This window comes from Chroicocephalus ridibundus, chromosome 5, assembly GCF_963924245.1.
Source record: "Chroicocephalus ridibundus chromosome 5, bChrRid1.1, whole genome shotgun sequence".
In the NCBI taxonomy this organism is placed as follows: domain Eukaryota; kingdom Metazoa; phylum Chordata; class Aves; order Charadriiformes; family Laridae; genus Chroicocephalus; species Chroicocephalus ridibundus.
Window position 1 is genome coordinate 82,518,556 of NC_086288.1, and position 22,317 is coordinate 82,540,872.

A 22,317-nucleotide genomic window follows, 5' to 3' on the forward strand; every position below is an offset into this window, starting at 1 on the left:
AGCCCGACCCGCGTCCCTGCCCGCACCCTGGCGTGTGCGCGCCGTCAGCACCGGCTGTCGCCTGAGAGCCAGGGTATGACTAATGAGAACTTTTTTAGATAGTATTTTTTTAGATAGCATATTTTTGATAATTTTTTTAGAGCGTATTTTGTCCTTCCGATAAGAAGGATGTTGGCTCCAGATTAAAGGCAAATGGGAAAGAGCGTGTGGAAATTACTGCTTTCAAATTAAGCTTTAAAAAGGGCGGTATGTCAGGGCAGGGGGTTAAAATAACGCCCATCCGTGTGCACTGGAACAGCTGGTGCCGGAGAGGACGAGGGAGCCATCAAAGTGCAGCAGGGATGCTTGGAAAAGATAAGGCCATAGAAGAAAAGCTGAATTGGTTTATGACATCCGCGTTCAATAGGGACGATCTTAGTGAAATTACTCACTGAAATTACGCTTCGCTGGAGCTGAGCTGGAAGATCTGTCCCCAACCCCTAAAAGAGACACCCCAAGCTGGTTGCAGGCATCAGGGCGACTGCTCGTGTTGCACGAGAGGTCCGGCAAAAAGGCACCCGCCCCGTACAGGAGGCCGAAAGGCCACCAAAAAACCCCTGAGGTGGATAAAGGGCAGGTGTGAGGGAGTAACAACTGTAGGAAAGCGGTCTTTAAAAAGTGATTTCTGAAGCAGAAGAAACCGTTACCCGCCAGGCGAGACGCAGCAACGCGGGGGGAAAATAGCATGCGAGCAACGCGAGAAAACCCAGGGGTTAATAACAACCGCCCAACCCAAGCGGCCAAGCCGTCCTGGGGACGCGAGGCGGCCAAGATACAGCTGCGATGCCTGGAGAAGATGTCAGGAAAATAAAAGCTTCTCTTTTTTTAAACCTTGCAGTGGAACTTCAGGAAGTTTTCATCACGGAACGTTTTAATGGGGGCAGCGTGGCGGAGCATCTGTCTCAAATCCAAGTGTAAAAGGTTTTGAAACAAAATGACAGGACAGATGGTATTCATCCCAGAGTTCTAAGGAAACGCAAGGATGAGATGGCTGAACTATGAACCGTACTTTGTATTTTTTCACTTAAAACTGCCTTAGCGCCGGCGGAATGGAAGGTCACAAATATGACACTGATTTTTAGAAAGCGTTCTGTGGAGGTAGAGAACATCAGACCAGGGACACTCCTGCGGCACGTCGGTGGGGGCTGTAGTGCAGCCGAGAGCTGCTGGGCAAACTGCCGAGCAGGACTTGGGATTTCTCAAGAGGAAATCCTGGTCCACAGGTTGCCCAGAGAAGCTGTGGCTGCCCCATCCCTGGAGGGGTTCAAGGCCAGGTTGGAGGGGGCTTGGAGCAACCTGGGCTGGTGGGAGGTGTCCCTGCCCAGGGCAGGGGGTGCCACTGGGGGGGCTTTCAGGTCCCTTCCCACCCAAACCAGTCTGTGATTCCATGATTCTTTGGAGAAATCCTTGACCATGAACGTGAAGGAGATCAGGTAGCTCTGGTCTACTTGAGTTTGGTCTGGTCTGCTTCTCATAAGAGAAGTCATCACTGAAGGCCTTGCGTGAGTAAAAAGCTGATTAACAGCGCAGGAACAAAACAGCAATTCGTCATCGGTTTCACCAGCGGAGGAAAACCAGCAAGGAAAACCCCGTTTGGAGATGGGGTCAACGTGCAGTGATTGTTTAGTGTATACCTACGTGATTTGGAAAAAAAGTGAGTGGTGCTGCAGGAGCGATGAGAGGTAAGAGCGAAGAACGGCAAAGGCAGCCCGCAGCGGCAGGGCAATAAAACCAGCAGGCGACGTACGGCGTTAATACGAAATGTATTAGGTGTTAATATCTGCTCCCCAACACGGGCGAAGGGGAAAAGCCAGGCCTGACCTCGACGTCGTCGGTGACGAGGGTGGAGAACAAACGACCCGACGTCAGTCTGGAGGAGATGCTGGGGCTGGAACAGGTAACGCTGGGAAGTCCTAAGAGATGTTTGCTGGAAAAGCAAAGAGCGCGTTACGCACCGTTAGGTGACAGCTAACAAACCAAATATTTAGTATTTCACGACCGTCTTCCTAAAGCAACGTAAAGTTTACTTTTTCTTAGATCAACTTGTTGAACAAAGCCTGTTTACAAAGTTGATCTTATTTTTCCCAATTAAAACCCGTGGTCTGAAGGACAGTAAATATGTCTCTCCTGGGTCTTTTTTTTTTTTTTTTGGTTGGGTGGGTTTTTTTGTGTTTTCAAAAGGAAAACCTTGATCAGAACAGCTGTAGACCTGGGAACTGAATATAGACAGGCTCCAGAGCTCAAATAAAATAAATTGCAAAGCGTGGAGACAAAATCGGAATAAAATGGAATAGGAGCTTCATCTTTGATTACTTAATGATCTGTTGAACTGTTTCACAGCGGCGTGCCACAGGCGTCTGGTACGTAACGTCGGTACGCAATCCAGCACTCGCTGCTCGGGGACGGTCACTGATCCTCTTCCCTTCCCTTGCCACCCTTGGTATATATTTATTCTTCTGTTTGTTTTCTCATTTTGGCGTATTTGTTTCCGCATCTTGTGAATCACACGAGTGTTCTGCCAGCAGCCCCTGCGTTCCCCAAACCGCTGCGCCTCTCGGATGAGCTGCGTCACGGCCCCGTCTGCTTTTCCAGGGTTCCTTTTGAATCCAGCGGCAAGAATCCCGCGGCGGAGCCCAGACGGGGACCTCGCCACCGCGTTCTCCAGCGCGGGCAGCCCGTGGGCGACACTGGGGTGGGCATGAGGTTCAGCCCTACCCACTCAAAAAGTTGACTGCCTTCACAAGTTTCTCTTCATCGGCGCAATTAATTGTCACCCAATTAGTGAGCGAACCTGTGCGTTGCTCCGACTATCCTGAAATCCCAAGATCAACTCTTCCCTCTGGCCTCAGCGTTGGAGAGTCTCGTGATGTTCCAGGACTGGATATGGAGTCGACCACCAGAAGACTCTTTCTCCAGCAAATCCGGTGCTCTGCCTGCGCTGTACGGCTCGTTCCTGGCCCAGGCACCTCTTGGTAAGGTCTGTACCCACAAGCCAGTTCTCCAGCAGAGCTGCAGGGATGACGTTTGTGTGGACGAGACCGCATCCTGCTCAAAGGCCCTTTGGAAAGCCTGCTGGGAGGACGTGATTGTCAGTGCTGCCTCCTTGAAGCTGCTGGCTGGCGGGACCCGGCACCGACCGAGCACTAACTACTCCTTCGGGGATTAACGAGCCTTCATCAGTGACAGGCATCATTCCCTCCCCTTTCACGCCCGGATGCTCAGCCCCAGGGCTGCTGTGGCCGTCACGTGCATCTTGGGCATTAGTTTGTTTGTTTGTTTGTTTGTTTTTCGACACGTTACTGCTACGGTGCTTCTCCCACCGCTCTGCTCCTTTCTCGTGCAGGAGACATGGCTCGCGCGGCTGCGTGGTTTGAAGCGGCAGCCCACCGGGGTTGGGCTCTTGTCCCTAAAGCCATCACCTTTCTTTTCAGTGAAGCATATTAGTGAGAAAAAGAAGGGATACAACATGCAAACATACCTTTTCCTCTCCGCGTTTGAACAGCTCCGACCCTTCCTCGCGGGCTTTGATCCCCGTCGCCTTCGTGGACCCGTCAGCTGAAGGAAGGGGCGTTTTCCACCAATGCACCGAGATCCACCAGAGCGAAGCTCCGCCGCTGCCCTGCTGAGGAGCCTCCCTCCAGCTGCCGGTCGGAACAGTCCCAGCAGCGCAAGGAGGTAAAAACCTACGGGCTGTGCCCAGAGCGTGTTTTTCCTTTTACCAGGACCCACGTTACACGGTAGTGGAGAAGACGTAAATTGTTTCTCCGCGTAAAGAACAGACTCTGTGTTTAAGATTTAAAAACGAAGGTTACTAACCATTAACGGGGTTAGTGAGAGGTGTCACCCAGCAAACACCTCTCCCCTGCGCCGTGCTCCGCGGGAGTTGGGGCAGCCGAGGGGACAGCGAGCGGCAGCGTCGGGGGGGAAGGTGGCCAGCGGCTCCCCAAGGGTGGCCAAAGTGGCTTCAGTCCTCAGGGGCCACTCACAGTTTATATACTGTTTTTTTTAAACCCAAAGGGAGGCAAACTCACCTCCGTTTCGTGGTAGCCTGTCACCTTCCCCACCTAGACCCCCCCCTCAGAGGGGGCAGGAGCTCGGCGGGGGCTCGCAGGGTACGTCCGGTCCGCGGCCAGAGGACTAAATACCGGCCACCGCTCCTGATGGGCACAGAAAGCAAACGCCACGCTGGAAGAGAACCGCTGACCCTTCTCAAGGACCACGGTTAAGATTTCAGAACGCAGTCGACCCGCCGGTCCCATCCTTTTCCAGCAAGAACAGCCAGAACCAGAAACACCCCCCATTTGGTCTTCCTGAGCTGGTCCCTTTCCCCTGCTGCCACTGACGGGTCCAAGCTCTCCAGCGGGGAACAAACGAGAAAACGCTGTTACAAAACCCCGGCTTGCGTTCAATGCTGTAGATAATTTCTTCTGCGTGTTCTGAAATTCCCCTCCTTATTCCTGTGCCTCCATGGGTCTTGCACAGTTTGACCTTTTTTAACCTAAAGGGAAACCCACGCCTGACGCTCAGCAAAACCTAGCAAAGCATCTTTTGTGTCTTTATAGGCAGCCGGTGTGGTTTTTCTGCCGTAAGGTCTCACAAATCAGAGGTAAACATCAAATTTTTGCATCTCCGGCACAGTGTAACAGATCTCGGGCTTCTCGGTGCGGTTTCAGGGCAGTAAGTCCATGTCGGCGGCGGGGGCTGCAGTTTGGAGGCAGGTGGTGTGGAAGAGGCAGAGAGTCGTCAGGGAGACTGGGGAAAGGGGACGAATGGCTGCCAGGGAGCCACCAGCGGGGACAGCGTCTCTGGTTCTGCCCAAAGGGCGCTGATGCTCCTCCCGGTGCTGGCGTCGCCGGGGCTGAGGACAGACGTCCCCGGCTGAGGACAGACGTCCCCTCCTTCCCACCGGTCCCCCTTCCCCTACGCGGACGGGGCGCTGGCGGTGGGCCGGAGGAGCCTCTGGGAACCTGAATACATCGGTGCAGAGGCGGATTTCAGCGTTTAGGGTTGCTCTGAGGCCAGAACTTGGTCTTCCGTGTCCCGATTTAATCGCATTCCCTGTTGCTACGAAACTTTCTGTTTCTCGGTTGATTGGAACGTGTTTGTCGGTGGAAACGCACAAGGACTAAGATAAAACAGTCAAACCACCGCCACCGACGAGTCCTGACCTCCGGGTCTGCTTCAGAAACCACTCTCGAGTTCATTTTCCAGGAGCGCATTACACCTACCTAATTAGATCAGGGCAGGCGACACAGAAATCCAAACGTGTCCACGTGGCAGCCCTCAGGGGGAATTTCATTTTTCGCTTCACTGGGAAAAAAACCCCGAGTCCTCACAGATATGACAAAAGGTACCTAAATAAAACGCAAAACTTTTAATATTTGTAAGTCTGAAGCATTGCAGTTGTCTAGATTTAGAGATACAGCGTTTCTGTAAAGATAATAATCCACTTTTACTCTGTAAAAAGTATAGTAAACCCAAAAATTCAAACATTTTATTTACTTCACCTAAAAAACAAGCAACCCATAAGTAAGATATACATAGGTTTCCCGCATTTATCCCTAATAAATTTTTTAAAGATTTATACAATTTCTACAGAAACATACAGTGTATCAAAATCTGCATAAATCAAATTTATAAAATATGTAGAAATGCATAGTGATACTATCATCAACTTACAAAGCAAAAACATGGGAATTATTTTTTTTTCCAAGCCGGCTACAGTAGGAAAAAGTCATTACAGCAACAGCTTTGTACGATCTCGTGGTTCGTAAGGTTCCAGTCGCGCACACGGATTCGCATCCACGTACAGCGTCAGCTTTCACTGAATTGCACTAAATTCCCCTTGGAAACGCGCACCCGCGGCAGCCCTGCGCCACCATTCTGCCTTTATGCATAGTCGTAGGATTAAATTAATCTGCCCGACACACAAAAACCCAGTCAGTTTTCATACACACAAGGAACAAGTACCGGCACACACCCTTACTTTCCTGTTTTTTTTTTCCCTTCCAGTTTCTCCCTCCTTTATTTCCTACTTTTCATGGCTGTGAAAGGATAGATGAGAAGGTTAAAGAAGGCAGGAGAGATCCCGAGGGACCAGATCAGCGCAGACAGCCCTAGAAAGATCAAACTGCCACCAAACGCCACAGAGACGCTTGCGAGCAGGAGTGGAAGCTGCACGCAACGCTGCGCTGGAGCTCGGGCAACTATTTCCTCGTCTTTAATAGTGGGACGCGTGAGAGGCAGAACGCTTAGCAAAGGGGTACGCTGACGGCGACGGGGAGAAGCCGCTCCTCCTCCGCCTCCCTGCCCGCTCCCCTTGGGAACCACTTCACCTTCCGTTCCGTACGCTGTAGCACCAAGCGGCTGTACTCTGTGGCCGCAATCCCTCGGGAAAAATTTCCAATGACAAAAATAAGAAGAAAATTAGCACGGATAAGTGGGGCTTCAGGATTTCCATGTCTCTTTTCAAAGCTAAACCTGGCGCCCAAACTCGCTGACAGCTGCCCCTGCCGGGAGTTACGCAGATGCGTTAAGGAGCTGGCTGCCTTTTCCTAATTAAAAGTTTTAGTCCTCCCCTTAATTTCCATTTAAAACAACAGTATAAATAAAGCATTGGATTCTTTCTAATTTTTACATAATTGTGCAGCTTTATTTTATTCCTCTTTTTTTTTTTAAAGTTATTTTCATGTAAGGCATGGTTTAAACAAGCGAGTTAGTGCTTATAAATTCTCAGCTGGGATCGCGAGGGTGCTTATTCCCACGAAAACGCAGCAGCCGAGCGCTCAGCCGGGCACCGAGCCCCTCCTCGCACCGCAGCCGCCGCCAAACCGGCCACAGAAATTCGTCTTCAGCAACGCAGTGATTAGCGGGGGCGGTGCGGTCGGTCCCTACCCCCGGTGACAGCTCAGAAACCTCCGTTCTATCATTTCCGACACACGCGTTCCTCGTGAAAGAGAGAAATGAAAGAGGCACTAAATGTGTTGAAATTCACCTTCCAAAAAAGCAGCATGACTGTGAGAGAAGGCCACCCTGGCTAGTAACCTGTGGCAGTGCTTAGTAAGATGTAAAATTAAATAAAAATATACAACAGGTTGATAATCACCCAGTTCTATGAAAATCTGGTTACTCCAACCTTTTCAAGTGTGTGTAAAAAAACTGCCTTCAGACCCCTGAGTGTAATCCCAAAGAAGACGACAACGCTTTTAACCATGTTCCCAGGAAACACAGCTAACAGCACGTTAATTTACCAACATCTTAAAACAAAAGGATGTAAACATCTACAGAGTTTTAAGGTAAAGCAGTTTTGTAAACATTAACTGCGGATGATAATGTTATTGTAATAATAATCACAGTTCCTCTACGTCCTTCATCGCAGCCGGGCGGCCGGCGGCCGTACGGTCCGTAATTGCAGCAGTTTCCAGGCTATTCTCAGTCCCGTCCAAGCGCGACGCGTCCGTCGGGAGGTTCCCTCTGGCTACACGCTCAGGATGTTGTTCATTTCCCATTTCTGCGATGCTTTACCGGAGTCACACTCGGCAATGAACACTTGATGGAGGACTTCGGAGCGATCCAAGCACTTCCCTGATGGAATGTGGGTAAATCTGTGCAGGTTCTGGAAAACAAAACCAGCAGGAACATGTGGTGGGCCGGGCTGCTGCCCTGGTTTTTAACGTTTGTCTTCGTAACTGTAACACGGCAATTTACAAAACCGGGTTTCAGAGGCCCAGCACACACCAGCTCTTACTCGTTTTATTATTTGTTAAACCTGGACTTTCCCAGACTTTGTATTATCAGCTCTGCTGGTGGCCATCAAAGCCCTGAGGCTCTGCTGCTGGCCACTGAAGCCCTGGGGCTCTGCTAGTGGCCACCAAAGCCCTGGGGCTCTGCTAGTGGCCACCGAAGCCCTGAGGCTCTGCTGGTGGCCACTGAAACCTCAGGGGTCTGCTGCTGGCCACTGAAGCCCTGGGGCTCTGCTAGTGGCCACCAAAGCCCTGGGGCTCTGCTAGTGGCCACCGAAGCCCTGAGGCTCTGCTGGTGGCCACCGAGGCTCGGCTCTTGCTCGAGCAGCACTGGCACCACGCTCACCCAACCGGCGCACAAACATTATTGATTGTTCAGTTTCGGGTTTCAAGCCCCCTGGCTGCCGACGCGCGGCAGAGAGCTGGGGGGAAATGGCACGGTGGGGCTCGGGCTTTCCCGGCTCGGGCACAGCCTGTCGCAGGAGAAGTGGGGTGGCTTCAGGGAGAACAGAGAGATTTCGCTGCACCCAGCAGCGCCCGCATCTGCCAGATAAACACAGCCCGGACACCCCCTCAGGAACCGACCCGCACGCAGGGCGCTAGCCGGACGGGAGAAACCCAACACGGAAGAGCGCCTCAGACACAGACCCAAGCGCCGTGTCGCCACATCCAAGGATAACGTCACCCTTAGACTATTCAGCCTCATTTTTTTAAGAGACAAACAGAAATATAACCGTAGACATTTTTTAAAATAACCCTTCCAAAAGCAGAAGAGAGGACTCGCAGATGTAGCGACTGAAGGGACTGCAGCAGCCCGTGCACGTACATCAGCCAACGTTCCAAGCCCGTATGAAAAATCCATCGATTTTGCAACAGCACCGTAATGGCACCACACCCAGAACTCGCCACGGAGCGCGTCATTAGCGGGCGGATAATGAACAGGAAAAAGAAATGTTGAAGAAGGCAAAGACAACACAAAAAGGCCGAGTAACGCTATGTTTACCCATTCCCCTGTAGGCTTAAAACGAATCTTCTGTCTTTAAACAGAGCGACGCTGCAATTTAGACCTCCCAAAATTCGATATAATATCGACCCTAGCTGCTACACGTGCCTCAGCATTTCATTAATCTTCTCACTGCGGCCATTAACGACATTTTCCCGCTGGAAAGCAGAGAAGCAGAGAGGGTGGCGGCACAAAAAGCTTTTAGAAACTGTCCCAGGTAACGAGGACCGCTGGGAAAAGCATCCTTCCCTAGAGGAGCTGTTCCCGGCAGGCACGGATTTCCAGGAACGAGCCATTAGCAACTCGCCCTCCTCGGTTCAGCTAACCCTGTCGCAGGGCTTTATTTTCAGATGCACATAAAATTAATAATAATAATAATAATAATAATAAAAAAAAAAGGTGCAAAAAACCGGCAGGATGCAAGCCGTCGTTTCTTTTCTGCTCTCCCTGGGGTGCCTTACCTTGAAGTACTGCCAGTCCCTGTACTCGGTCTGGCTGCAGTGGGTGATCATGACTTTGGACCCGTCCGGCCCTTTCGTCAGGCACTGGTCGTACTGCATGAGCTGGTTGGCTTCGTTGATTCGGAACAGCTGAAAAGGGGGAAAAAAAAAAAAAAAAAAGCACCTTTCTAACAGTTGACTCAAAACGACGAGTATTTGAGGAGCGCGGCAAATACCAATGGAACGGCACCACTGAAAACGCTGCCTGGTGGCGTCACCCCCGTCCTGCGGGAGGGCTCTTTACTTACACGGCGTGACGCGCTGCCACCACCGCGGCACGAACTTCACGGAGATTTCGGAGGGTAAGAAACAGGATTTCGAAGGGTAAGAAACTCACCCAGCCAGACCCAAATGACACAAAATACAGGGATGCGGATGCGGGAGCCTGCTGGAAGCGTTTGATAAAAGCCTTTGCCTGATTTGACGGCCACGGAATCCGCTCTCCCTGCAGGGCCGGCAGCACATCCCTGCTCCTGGCCCCTCAGTTCATGCGGCAACAGTAAAACTCTGGCGTCTCACCCAAGGGGGAAATCAAACTACCGCATCCAGGCACAAAAAGATTACCCTGGCTACCTCTTATAATTGTCACAGGGGTTTTTGGGGGGTAACCTGTACCGAAAAAGTAGTTTGGGGAAGTTTTTCATGAAATATCAAAATAAAAGGGAAATTTCCCAGGGCCAGGAAGAGCTGACCCCAAACGCAATTTTTAAAGGCATCATCCCGCAGGTGATTTCATGGCTGCCGTGGCAAAACTTGCCCGGTTCAAGTCGTCCTCAGCGTAAATAAGGGCTTTAAATGCTGGGAAGTTTGCCAGCCGAAAAAAGGAGACGTAAAGAGAGAAGGGCGTGTTTGCGCGGCCGCGCGGGGAGGGTTGTGAAGACCCGGGTCGAACACGACGGCCGCCCGGCCCGCAGCCATCTACTAGCCGTTACGGTCTGCCAATTAGTTTGTAAATGAAGCGGAGACAAATTTGTACTCGATCCCTTGTCCCCCGTGGTGGGAGATGAGCTCCTGCGGGAAGGTGTTTCACACCTCCGTTAGAGCAAGTCCACTTCGGGAAGTACGGGCACCCGGGTGAGCGGGGGCTGTCGCTGAAGGACGAATTATGACGATAAATGACAAACGCTGACTCAGCAGCGGCTGTTCCAATGCCGTGACATGCTTGCTTTAAAACACAGTCCTTGCTTCCTCACATACCGATCTGCCTTCAATTTTGGACCGTTTGTGTTTGAAATGGTATTTTCAGATCCCCGTGTCAGTGCGCTTATGGAAAACCCCCAACTCCCCTCTTTACGGCTGGCACCAAAGCGACTTTTCACAGGGGCTGGGCAGAAACCTGTCCCGTTGCCACCCACGGCAAGCGATTCTCCGTCGGCCTGGCCCCCCGGCTCCTCACCTGGTTGCCCCCCATCCTGTGGCACGGGCCAAGCTCCACGAAGCCGCCGTTGGTGTGGCCCATGCTGTCGATGCAGTACGCGGTTTCGAAGCCTCTGATCTGGAAAAGACGTTTTGCAACGTAACTTAGACTCAAGGGAAAAATAAGGAAAAAGGAGTTCAGGAAATTCCCACTTATCTTTCAAACCAGAAGCAGGCATCTGCCAGAGGGGTTACGAGACAGACCTGCGTATGGAAGGTAAATGCTGATGTTCTCCATTCTGGGAGACGGAGCTTCTACCTGCCCCTGTGAATGGGCGGGCTCTTACGTCAGTTAGAGCACACTGGTAAGGGCAGAGCTGCAAAGCTCAGCTCCAAATTAATGACACCGAAATGTAGGACTTCCGAGTATTTTAATTTACTCAATCTCCTACCAAAGCATGCTCAGGCTCACAGGTCGTCACAAATTAAGCAGGAGCTCAGATAAGTCGCTCTCATCCTCTGGATGAGGAAGGTGCTGCAGAGAAGTTGCGCCCAGCGGGGCACAGCCCACGGACCGGCTGCTCAACCCACCGTCTGCAGCCCCGATTACACGGGAAACGAGAGACAACTGATGAGGGGCACACGCAGGCCCAGGGATAAAGCGCAAAAGTCCTGTCAGGAAGCGTGCCTCAACTGCTGGCGATCCCACTCCCTTCTCGGAAGGGCCAGCAAGGGCATGGAGTGGTGGGATGAGGGGTCATGGCTTCAAACTGGCAGAGGGGAGACTGAGATGAGATGTGAGGCAGAAATTCTTGGCTGTGAGGGCGGTGGTGAGCCCCTGGCCCAGGGTGCCCAGAGAAGCTGTGGCTGCCCCATCCCTGGAGGGGTTCAAGGCCAGGTTGGACGGGGCTTGGAGCAACCTGGGCTGGTGGGAGGTGTCCCTGCCCAGGGCAGGGGGTGGCACTGGGGGGGCTTTCAGGTCCCTTCCCACCCAAAGCGGTCTGTGATTCAATGACCACCTGACACAAATAACATTCTTTCCAGACTGATTTGGTTGGACTCGATGATCTGAAAGGTCCTTTCCAACCTAGGCAATTCTAGGATTCCATGATTCTATTTCCTTTGGCAGATCCTCCTTCTTCCTCCTGATGGCAGAAGAACGTCTGGAGGTCTGAGCTTAGCCCTGACTTCCAGGGAGTGTTTGGGAAGCTGAACCCCACACTTTCCTTCCCGACACTTTGGAAACGCCATTAGTGGCCTGTTGCAAAGAGGTGGGGATAAACCGTCCCAGGTGTAGGATAACCATCAGCCAGCGAAAAGGAGCTGGAGAAACTTCAGAGACGTCTCTGAACTCCCAACTCTCCTGCTGCTGCCCCAGAGCCGCTCACTTTTACCAGGGATGGCTTCCCGCAAGCTGCTGTTATTATTTTATTCTCTTCAGACCCTTTCACCTGGGTGAACAGCGATGTGTAACCGCCCTGCCTAACCCCTCCCGTGGCTCCAAAAGGAGGTCTCGGGCTGATGGAGGAACCGACGCTTTGTGTGAGCTTTTGGGTAAGAAATAAAGGTGGCATCCTTCACCCGGTCCCTCAGATGCAAGACTATTCGTGCCCCTTCCACCATCCCCACGCTCTGCATCGCCAATTCCTCAGCAAGTTAAAAGTGACACTTCCGTGGCCATAGGGAACGGCAGAGACCTGGACTTATAAAGTGCTTATAAATCCAGACTTCACAAAGGCTCTTGTGAAGTGAGAAAAATGGGTCCATCACATCTTGGAAAGGAGGTTGTTAAATCTGGTGGGACACACGGCTCCTCCTCTGCTGGCAGGGTAACTTTCTGATGCTGCTTCCACAATCTGCAAACGCGAAATGACCAGGAGAGACGGGGCAAGGCTGGAGCCAACTGAAAAGGGCAAAAAGAAGGAAATTTGACAGCGGGCAGGAGCCCTGCCCGAAGAGCTCCTCAAGGCGCGGGAGAACGTCAGAGCAGCGTTCAGCGAGGTGTCCCCCACCTGCCTGGTGACAACCACGGGAAAACGCTGAATTCATGACCACGTTCTTAATTTCACGAAGTCACAGGCACTACCAGACATACAACTAACGCTGGAGATGGCTGGTACGGGATCCTACCTCCTTATTCCAGGCCGAGCAGGACTTTACCGAGGCGGGGACACTGCAGGCACATCCCAGGCAGCGGACGCGGGCAGGGTGCACCCCACCTGCCTTTCATCACCCATTCTCTAGGCCCTTGCCGAAAAACATTTTTCACCTATCAACCTTCGCCAATACTCCTACGCACACAGGACTGGCATTTTTTCTTTAAAAAACCCAAATATCTAAATTCCAACTATGGAGAAAAGAGCTTTAGACAGGGCTAGAGACAAAACAATCCTTCAAGGAGCTATGCAGCTAATTAAAAAAAATCACACCTCTTAGAGAATATAGAATTTTTTCCCTAGGGTTGTATCTCCGTACCCTCTGGCAAGTATCGCACACCTCCGCACAGCCGTAACCAAAGAGCCTGTCCTCAGCCCGACGTCAGCCAACAACCACTTCCTTCTGAATTCCCAGGTTTTTTTTAAAAAAGCTCCTAAAATAAATGCAGGTTCCGTGCTGTACTTACCTCTCCCCAGTCCACATTTTTAGGTGGTAGCGGATAATATGAAGTTATATCGTACGCTATTTCTTCCATAAACCACTTAAAGCTTTTGCAGTTGTGATCTTCGCGGAATTTCTTCAGCTCGGATATGTCTCCGTAGGGCAGCGCTTTGGTCTCCGGCCGACTGGCGTAGAAATAATCCTTGTACTCGTCCCACCACACCTCCACAACCCTGACGTAGTTCTGGGAGGAAGAAGGACAGAGGAGGAAGAGGCTGAGGCGCAACTGCGTGTTCATTCCAGAAATTGAAGGACTTCTCCTCAAAAAGTGTCAGCGTAAAACTGTTATGTCATTGTTTGTCACCTTCAGCAGACTGCACAAGACACCTGTGTGCTATTTGCAAGTGACGGCTTAGGACTGAAGCCAGCAAAATAAACTGGCTTGCTTGAGGAGAGCACAAAGTCTTTTTTTTTCTAAGTTTAGAGGATATTTATTTGAAAATAAAGACTCTTCAATAAAACGCCGTGATCATTTGCTGCGCACCAGCACGGCAGTTCAGAGATGGTGTTCACCTTCTGCAGCTTTGGCAGAGAGAACGCTACCCGTTAGTCCACGCAGCGTGGAAAAATTTAAGTTTTAAATGGGTCAGCTACGACACACCGAGGAGGCTTTGTCCTCCTGAGTGAAGCAGTTTATTGCTGCTGGGAGAAGGGGAAAATGGGAAGCTCGTCTGGCGAGCACGCTCTCCTCTCCGTGTCACCGGTACGTCTTCTAGACACACACCTCGCTGTGCGCTTCTCCTGGCATTAATGGCCCGGCGTTAAACCACTCAATAGATCTGACTAAAGGCGCACGTTATTGTGAGTTTTACTTTAATCCCCATCCAGCATGAACTGAACAAAGCTATAGAAAAGCTTGGAGAGTGCCCGGGGAAGGAGAATTCCCACCTCATGCAGAGAAGGAACTTCGTATTTCAGACCGCTCAGCACGTTCTGCTGTATTCAGCAAGCAGAGGAGCAGATCCCCCAAGGTGTTTAGATACGCAGCAAATATTTTTGATCAGCTTATCAGAAGAGTGAAATGTCTGTTATCATTCTGGAGAAGGCAAACGAACCCCTTGCCCGCCCTGAGCAATGGAGCCATCACTTGCCATCCTGTCTCCCATCTCTCCGTCCCTGCTCCCAGCTATTCCCATTGCTCCTGCCCTCCCTTGTCCTGGCCCTAGTCCTTCTTTGGTCAAAATGCGAACCAATTCACATTACTAAACAGAGGACTTCTTAAATTTTCTTTTGGGTGCCAGGTTAGTTTTCTACCATTAAGCTGGGCTGGGACGTTCCCTTTTCAACAGACCCAACTGCCAGCTTGGCTCAAGCCACACTCTGTAACCTCACCGGTGGCCATCGTCCCAGGTAACGTCTAGGAAGATGGCTCTGGGATGGGAATTTCCAAGGAATTGGGTCTTCGGGAACACGATTTACCAATGGCAAAACACTGCACAGGAAGAAGCTTAAAATAGGCAAGAGGAAGCCTTGGAGGAGCGTTGTCTCTCTGCCGGCTGGGAGGGAGGTGGAGCAAGAAGAGCAAGAAGGGTTCCAGGAATCTCTGCTCTTAATGACAGCGGGATTGGCACAAAGATTTCCCTCCCGCAGCGATGACCGTCTTAGCTTTAGGCAATAAACAGCTTTAGATGAAGTGCTCTCTCTGTTGCTACCGATAATTTAAATAGATTTATCGAAGACTGTTGTTATCTAAAATGAAAAAGCAGCTGCAAGGCCGCAGCAAAGCAGTACCTTTAACGTAGGCGACGACCCCACGTAGACGGGGGGCGGGTTCCCTTGCCAGCCCTGGAGCCGATAGATGTGTCCAACACGAGAACAGGGCACGAAGAGCAGCTTCCCCCCACACTGCCAGATCTACAAGTCAAAGCAAAGGCGGAGACAGTCATACACACGCACAGGCATTTAAGACAGACAAATAGGTAATAAATTATGGAAGAAATGTCAACTACTTTTTCTTACTATACCAACCGCGTGATACATTCAAATATTTTCATTTCAGATGCGAGCATAAACATAAGAAGTGTCTGAAATGACAGGCTGTATTGGGTACATCTTCAGCTCAGCCATGAAATTACTCAGCTAAATTACCTTTGAAAAAAGCTTTGAAAAAAGTTTGCCGTCTCATCCCATTGCTATTTTAAAACAACAGGAATGAATGAGTGCACGCAATCTGGAACCGGGTAATTTTTATTATGACAGAATTAATAATATTTTGATGTTATTAAAGCAATTCACCTACCATCACTAGGGTGGGTTTTGGTTAGATGCCCATCACATCTATGTTTTTCTTAATAAGGACTCGTAGGAGATAAGGATGTCCTTGGTAACCCATTGTTCCAAGTACAAACAGCTTTTTCTTTAACTATAGTAACCAAGAATAAAAAATGGCTAAAACATACTACCATTCTGAAACTCCCTCCCTCCCACAGGTCCTTGGATAATCCATTTATGGGGAAAAGCAAACATACCTAAATCTGAATTTAGCTGCTTGTAGTTTTGCCAAGTTTGAAATGTAGCATCAAATCCAAACTCAAGCTAACTTTGGGGATGTTCCAAATTAGCCCGAATTCCAGATTAAAAATACAACTTAGTATCAGGAAAGGTGGCCGGAATAGTTTCCTTCCTTCATTGCATCCTCATATTAATTTCCTTAAGTTTTATCAAAAAACCCACTCAGCCATGCCAGGCTGTTACATTTGCTGACGAGGAGTCGGCGCGCAAGACTGAGGCATGTTATTTAGTTCTTCTGAAGCCTGGTGTGACCTGCTGAAGCCAACCTGGAGGTCTCCACGTCATCGGCGCTTCAGTTACAAAACCACTGTACGCAATTGCAACGATGGCTCGGCTCCGAGCACGGTGGGGAAGGATAAAGCTCCTGGGCGAGGAACGTCCTCAGTCACCACCTTTTGCGCCTGGATTCAGAGCGGAGCGAGTGCCCTGGGAGCTTCCTCCGCATCCCTGCCAGCAGGAGCGCTCGGAACACGCTTCCAACAAAATCCGGATCGCTGCCGAGGACATGAGGTGTCTCCACTTGCGTTGGTTAACTGGGACAGATTCTGGCTGTCTGCTGCTCGTGTCGTTATTACAACTGGAGCTCCAAGAAGCTGGTGATCATCATCTTACGCTTCCTGCTAAGGGAAGGGCGTGCACCTGCCTAGCACTGAGAATCAAACCACCTGCGGTGGTTATGAATTATGCAGTTCGCGGTTCCATCACGAAGGCTTCTCTTGGAAAGGTGTTCTTGAAATTTTGAAAAGTGGATGAGATCATGTTTTCACCCAGAAAAATGGCAGGGAGGAGGAAACCAGATTCCTTTTTGTTGCATCGTTACCTACTTTTCAGGCATCTCTGCTCAAACCCGGCGCTGCTGCTGGAGTCGCTTGCAATAAGGACATTGTTCTACGCCGAGAGCGCTCTGTTCCCACCATCAGATGTGCCGGCCTGCTTCCAAATTAGACATGTGGAGGTGTGCGTGATCCCAAACCACTCACAAAAACGCAGGTCTCGGCACCAGGCACCTCCCGGACCCCCCCTGCCCAGAGTCCCCAGGGAAACAGGGGGAAAACATCTCTGCCACAGCACCTGGGGGGCTGCAAACCCGCCCGCACCCCAGAGAGATGCGCTTACAGAAAAGCAGCCCTACTAAACGGAACCGGCTTTCGATTTATGGCCTTACCTTGTAAGAAATTTCGAAGTTTTCGCCCCCCCAGATCTGAAGGCCGGGATCGTAGAGCCCCAGCTCGAAGAAGAAATCACGCTCAATGGCGAAGAGGCCGCCAGCCATCGCCGGGGACCTGCAAGAGGGAGACGGCGTCACTCCTTCTGCCACGGGGAGCAACAGCACGCGGGAAAGCGGGAATTAAGGAAGCAATTCACCGGTAACTTCATAATAAAGATTAGGTAAATGGCAATACACTGAAAAATCATGAAGCTTTGCCATCAGCTTTCAGCAATTTTCTGAAGCGATGTCTGTATCATTTCTAGTGAAGTCACGGATTTTATTATGTTTTTTTTTTAAAATTCACTAATTTTTTTTAAAATTCATTTAATAGCCATTCCGCATGTTTCTATTAAAATAGAAAAGGTAAGACTCATTGTGACAAAACATTTCTCACTTCAGAGTCGTTCAAGGTGCTGCGAGACCAGCTGAGGCGGTGGAACAGACTGGCTTTTCCGTTCTGAGGAGCTGCCACATTGGAACTCACTGTCTATTAACCAAGGAATAGAGTTTTTCCGGCTAAATGACACCTTTCTGTCTCCTCCCTCTGGCTCTTTTCCTACCCCTACCCTACGAGACACTTTCCTTTACGCTCAGTGAAATTTTTAAGAGGGCCTGGATCAGGCTGCGCCAGGGTTTCCCTTTTGGTTTAGGTTTGTTTTATTTTTTAAAACGGCTTTGTAAATCCCTCCGCGTAGGCCAGGCCTCAATTAACCAGTTTTAACGTCTCAAAAAGACGCTGTGGTTTGGATCGGAGCGTTTTTGCAGAACGGCTCGGACCGAGATTCCCCGGTAGCTCCCTCCCGCTGACATCGAGAGCTGGATGTGCTGAGCCATTTCCAGCGCACGTACCAAGCGGTCCTCACCTGCTGATCAATAAACATATATATAAAAAAGCCCCAAACGGGTAAAAGCTGGAGTCCCCGCCAAGTTGCCAATTTAAAAAAAAAAAAAAAAAGCTGGTAAGGAAAAAGTGAATTCTTTCTGACTTCAGATGCTGCGCAGCACTGAAGGGAGGAGGATCCGAGTCCGGATCGCTCCAGCGAGCCCGGTGAAACACAAGTGGAATATTCCTTCTTGAATGTTCCTTCAGGTATTCCTTCTTGAAAGCAGTGAGAGATGGGGCAAATTCTTCTAATTTCCGTTAGATTTTTACCTTTGTGATGCTCCTTTTAACAGTTATTGGGAGTTTCCCCAGAAAAATAAGGTGGTGTTTTTTTTTTTTCTTTTAACTTTTTTTGTGTGATGTGTATTAAATTAAAATCCCTACACAAACTGCGACCTTAGAAAACACCTAGCCCAGAGTCCGGAATAGCCGGCTTCTCTCTCAGTTGTGATCTATTACGAAGCAAGTGGGAGAGACACGACAAAGGGGATTTTTCGGAGGCGCCGCGGCTACGGGCGCAGCCGCCCTCCCATCGCCCGGCGCCCGGTTACTGCTCAACGTCCCCTTGTCCCCGTCTCCCCCTGATGTCCCCGCAGCCCCCAGCCCACCCTCGGCACCACCGCCCCGGCCAGCGGGGGGGGCCTCGGCCACTGGAGCGTCACTCTTGGCCACCGAGGGGCTGTGGAGTGTGTTCAAGAACACTTTAAAACCCGCAAGAGCTCAGTGGTTTGTTTTAGAGGGCACGAGGAGGTGAGCGCGGTATTTCTGCAAGAAGGGTTCAGTCCTGGGGCAATTCTCACATTAGGAAAAGTTTTGTTTCTGTGCTTTAAGCCCCTGAGGTTTGTTTGTTTGTTTGTTTGTTTGTCTTCTTTTTAAACCCAGTGAGGGTTGCGGCAGATTTTTACTTGGTCTTACTTGCCCTGGCATTGCCGCGAGAAAAGGCAGGCAGCCGGGACAGGAACCGAGCGGGGAATGTCTCTTTTTGGAAGCGGGGCTGTAACTCTGAAAGCATTATTAAAAATAAAGTCATCTTTTAAACCATTCTGCGAACATGTGTTCCGTGTTTCTGGGAACGGTTTAAAGGATTTTAAGACCTGTTTGGCTGGTAAACACAGAATGCAACAGCGATGCTTGAAATAGTTTATCCCCCTCTAAGCGAGTATTAAAGTTCCAACGTGGACAGCCCTGTCAGAAAATGCTGTTATTTATACTGTACACAAAACAGATCAAAGCTTCAGAACTTCCTTGCATGTGTTGCCATTTTAGCAGAGAAGGACTGGGGTGAGGACAGGGAATTACCGACAGCGGCTCTTACAATGTTTGAATGGCACACCCGAGCAGTAGAAGACATTAGATGCTGAAGATGTGAGGATTGCTTTCAAATGCAGTAACGCGATCAGTTAAGTGTGAAGGGGAAAGTAATAAAAAACAGCAGAACCACAGTCTCCCGGCCTTGAAACGCCATCCAGAAACCCTCCCTCCCGCACGGGGTCTCCAGCCAGCTTCTCCTCGCTGGGGAGAAAACATCCCCCCCGCCCCAACGCGAAAGAAAAAGGTGGGACTTGTGTGAAAGTTACTGGAGTTACAGCGCAGTGGTGGGGGTTCCTTTTTTCCCAGAAAATAAGGTGGGTTTTTTTTTTTTCTTTTTATTTTTTTATGCGATGTGTATTAAATTCAAATCCCTACGCATACTGCGACCTTAGAAAATACCTAGCCCTGGCTCTTAAATCATCTGCTTCTCCCTCAGATGCGGTCTATTATGAAGCAAGTGGGAGAGAGACGACAAAGGGGAATTTTTGTGACGCCCATGCGTCACCCAGGAGCTGTATGCATGCACCAAGCCACGGCCGCAGGCTACAGGTTTTACGCGTTACCGGCTGTTATAAATACTCGCAGCATGCTCGTTATCTCGACTCAAACGGTTAAATAAGCACTGTTGTTTCCAACGCTACTTTTAAAGAAGTATCAGAGCTAAACAGAATTTTCCGTGGGAACCAAGGCATGGAGTGTTTTATTTTGCGGGACAAAATCGCCCTCCTGCGCACCCCTCTAAGCGCCCAAGAGCAGGAGCGGAGAGAAAGCACAAGGCGGCCAAGGTGGTGTGAGCACGGAGGCAGCGCTGGCAAAGGGTGGGATTAAACGAAGCAGCTGGCGCGGTTAGAAATAGGGAGGGTTTTCAGGCGAGGAGCACATGCAAGCTTTAGTGGCTCAACACGGCCCCCGGCAGAGAAGAAAGGGGTAAGTGACTTAGTGATTACCGATAGGGTTCAGTTTTTGTCTTTCTGCTTTGCTTCTCTCGCTTGGTCAGGGGAACCCTCTTCCATAGCATGCTCCAATCCCACGCTCCTCTAGCAAACCCGTCTTCGTCACCACCCCCTTGCGGCACAATCTTAAAAGTGTGTCCCTCTATGACATCTATGAGCGGGACGGTGCATGTGGTTCTGCCGGGCGGCACGGTGGCAGCGAGGACGCGGTTACGGGCAAGGACCCGGCGGCACGCGGGCACCGGCCGCAGGGAAAAGAGGCGGGGAGGGAAAAACGAGAGGGTTTAGACAATTATTCGTTACGGTTCACAGTAGGTAAACAGCTCTCTTTACCGATAAGGCTCAGTTTTATGGTTTCGTTTGGACTTTTCCTTGTGGCTTAACGGAATGCGTTTCCACAGCAAACTCCAGTCCCAGGCCCCTCTGGCAAAACCATCTTCATCCCCACCTTGTTGTGGCTCAATGGAATAATCATTCCCATCTATGTAATCTATTAGAGGTACAGTACATGTAGTTCTGAAACATTTATAGAAGGGAAAGAAAGAGCAAAATACAATTTCAGAAGAGTAATCTGTCTAATCTGAAATTTACACCATCAATCATTCACCTTACAGAGCAGTGTATGTGAGAAGTCATTTGTAAACATGTTATTAAAGAATGAAGCCTCATTAGAAGAGGAAAGAGACGGTCCTGCCTTTATGTTGTTTTAAGAGGTTCTGAAAGCAGAAAAGTTAGGACTGAAATGCTAATGTATCTATTCATTTCTCAACAGTTGTTCCTTTACGTGCACTTCTTGACATCGGCCTGCTAACAACGCGCTGCCGGAGGCAACAGAGGAGCCTGTAGAGGGCCGGGGTTCCCCAGTATTATTATTTCCCCTAATTTCTGCTCATATCAGATCTCAGCTGTCAACAAGTAAGACAAACTCCAAGCTTTTACTGGTGTAAACGTGGATTTTCACTATTCTGCCCTATTCAGCTGCCCAAGTCCAACCTCTCCGGACACAAAACGCTGCTGGTGCTCTCCTGGCAGTGGGCTTCAGCAGAATTATTCCTGTTTGATTTGCAATATGCTCCCCGTTGTGATCTATCACATACAACATTCACCAAGGAAAAGACATTATCTCGTTATTCTCCCCAAATTTTCCAAATGGGCTTCCCGGTGACCAAACTTGGAGCGTTTCCATCTTTTTTAAGTCAAGTCCTATGAGAGGGAGGAATGTGGGTGGGGGGCAAAGAAACGCTAATGCTGTGCTGGTTTTTGGGACTGCGGGGGCAGCAGGGACAAATACAGTCTTTAAGCTGAGTTACAGCCTTTAAAACACACAGGAAAAAAAAAAAAACTCTTGAGGAAAGTCCCGGTAGTACGTCAGGTTAGCAAATAGTTTTTAGGATTAAGCAGTTGTTCTGTGGGATTAAAGAGTTCAAACCAGCACATGGTTTCCCCGACACCCCCCCTCCCCAGCTCGGAGGACGGGGCTCAGCAGCCCTTAGAGCCAGGGGGGCACTGCGGCCCCTGGGGCTCCCCCTCTGCCCGTCCCCCACACCAGCACCTCCAGCACGGCCCCAGGGACACCCTGTGGCAAGGCCGAAGACGGGAACGTGACAAAACTCCCGAGACCCCAGGGGCTTTAACTCTCTCTTAAACCAAAACACTTCCTGCTACTTTTCCTCTCCCAAAAATCACCGTTTGGTTCAGCTATTTGCTTTAATCAGGCTCCGTATTCAGCTAGATGTGAACATTTTTACAACAGCCCCTCAGATCGTGGCTAAAGGCAAGAGTTGCCTTATATTCAACCTACACTAAGCAAAATATTCAGCACGCCTATTGAAATAAACTGTCCTAGATTTATTCACCCGACCTTCCTCCTTCCTCCTTACACTGCTTTTACACTGGGAGATGATAAAATCATCATACGGCAAATATTGATATAGTTTGATATAGCTATATATCGACAGAGATATAAAACATATTGCCTATAACTTGAAAAGTGAAGAATGTTACTGAGACTTTTTCTTCCTAAGAGGCCAGACACTGGAAATAACGGGAGAACATTACCTGTCCTTAGATATAGGAGCTATAAGTGGCGCGTACCAATTAATTCCCACCTCACAATGGGCATCGAGGTAAACCAAAACCTTCAAAAGGAAA

General features: G+C 50.0%; 1 protein-coding gene across 2 annotated transcripts in view; it reads right to left on the reverse strand.

Moving 5' to 3' along the window:
* Nucleotides 1-5,453: 5,453 nt before the first annotated feature.
* Nucleotides 5,454-22,317, reverse strand: part of GALNT7 (polypeptide N-acetylgalactosaminyltransferase 7) — a 71,450-nt gene continuing 54,586 nt past the window's right edge. The window contains exons 5-12 of one of the 2 annotated variants that reach the window (XM_063336612.1): nucleotides 22,225-22,304; nucleotides 20,161-20,343; nucleotides 16,975-17,092; nucleotides 15,030-15,152; nucleotides 13,264-13,482; nucleotides 10,681-10,779; nucleotides 9,246-9,374; nucleotides 5,454-7,654 (exon numbers count right to left, since the gene is read on the reverse strand). In XM_063336612.1, the coding sequence (XP_063192682.1) occupies nucleotides 7,517-7,654; nucleotides 9,246-9,374; nucleotides 10,681-10,779; nucleotides 13,264-13,482; nucleotides 15,030-15,152; nucleotides 16,975-17,092; nucleotides 20,161-20,343; nucleotides 22,225-22,304 (1,089 nt within the window). In that variant the 3' untranslated portion in view covers nucleotides 5,454-7,516. Of the gene's footprint in view, nucleotides 7,655-9,245; nucleotides 9,375-10,680; nucleotides 10,780-13,263; nucleotides 13,483-15,029; nucleotides 15,153-16,974; nucleotides 17,093-20,160; nucleotides 20,344-20,499; nucleotides 20,683-22,224; nucleotides 22,305-22,317 lie in introns of both variants that reach the window. The other variant, XM_063336611.1, reaches the window with a different exon arrangement.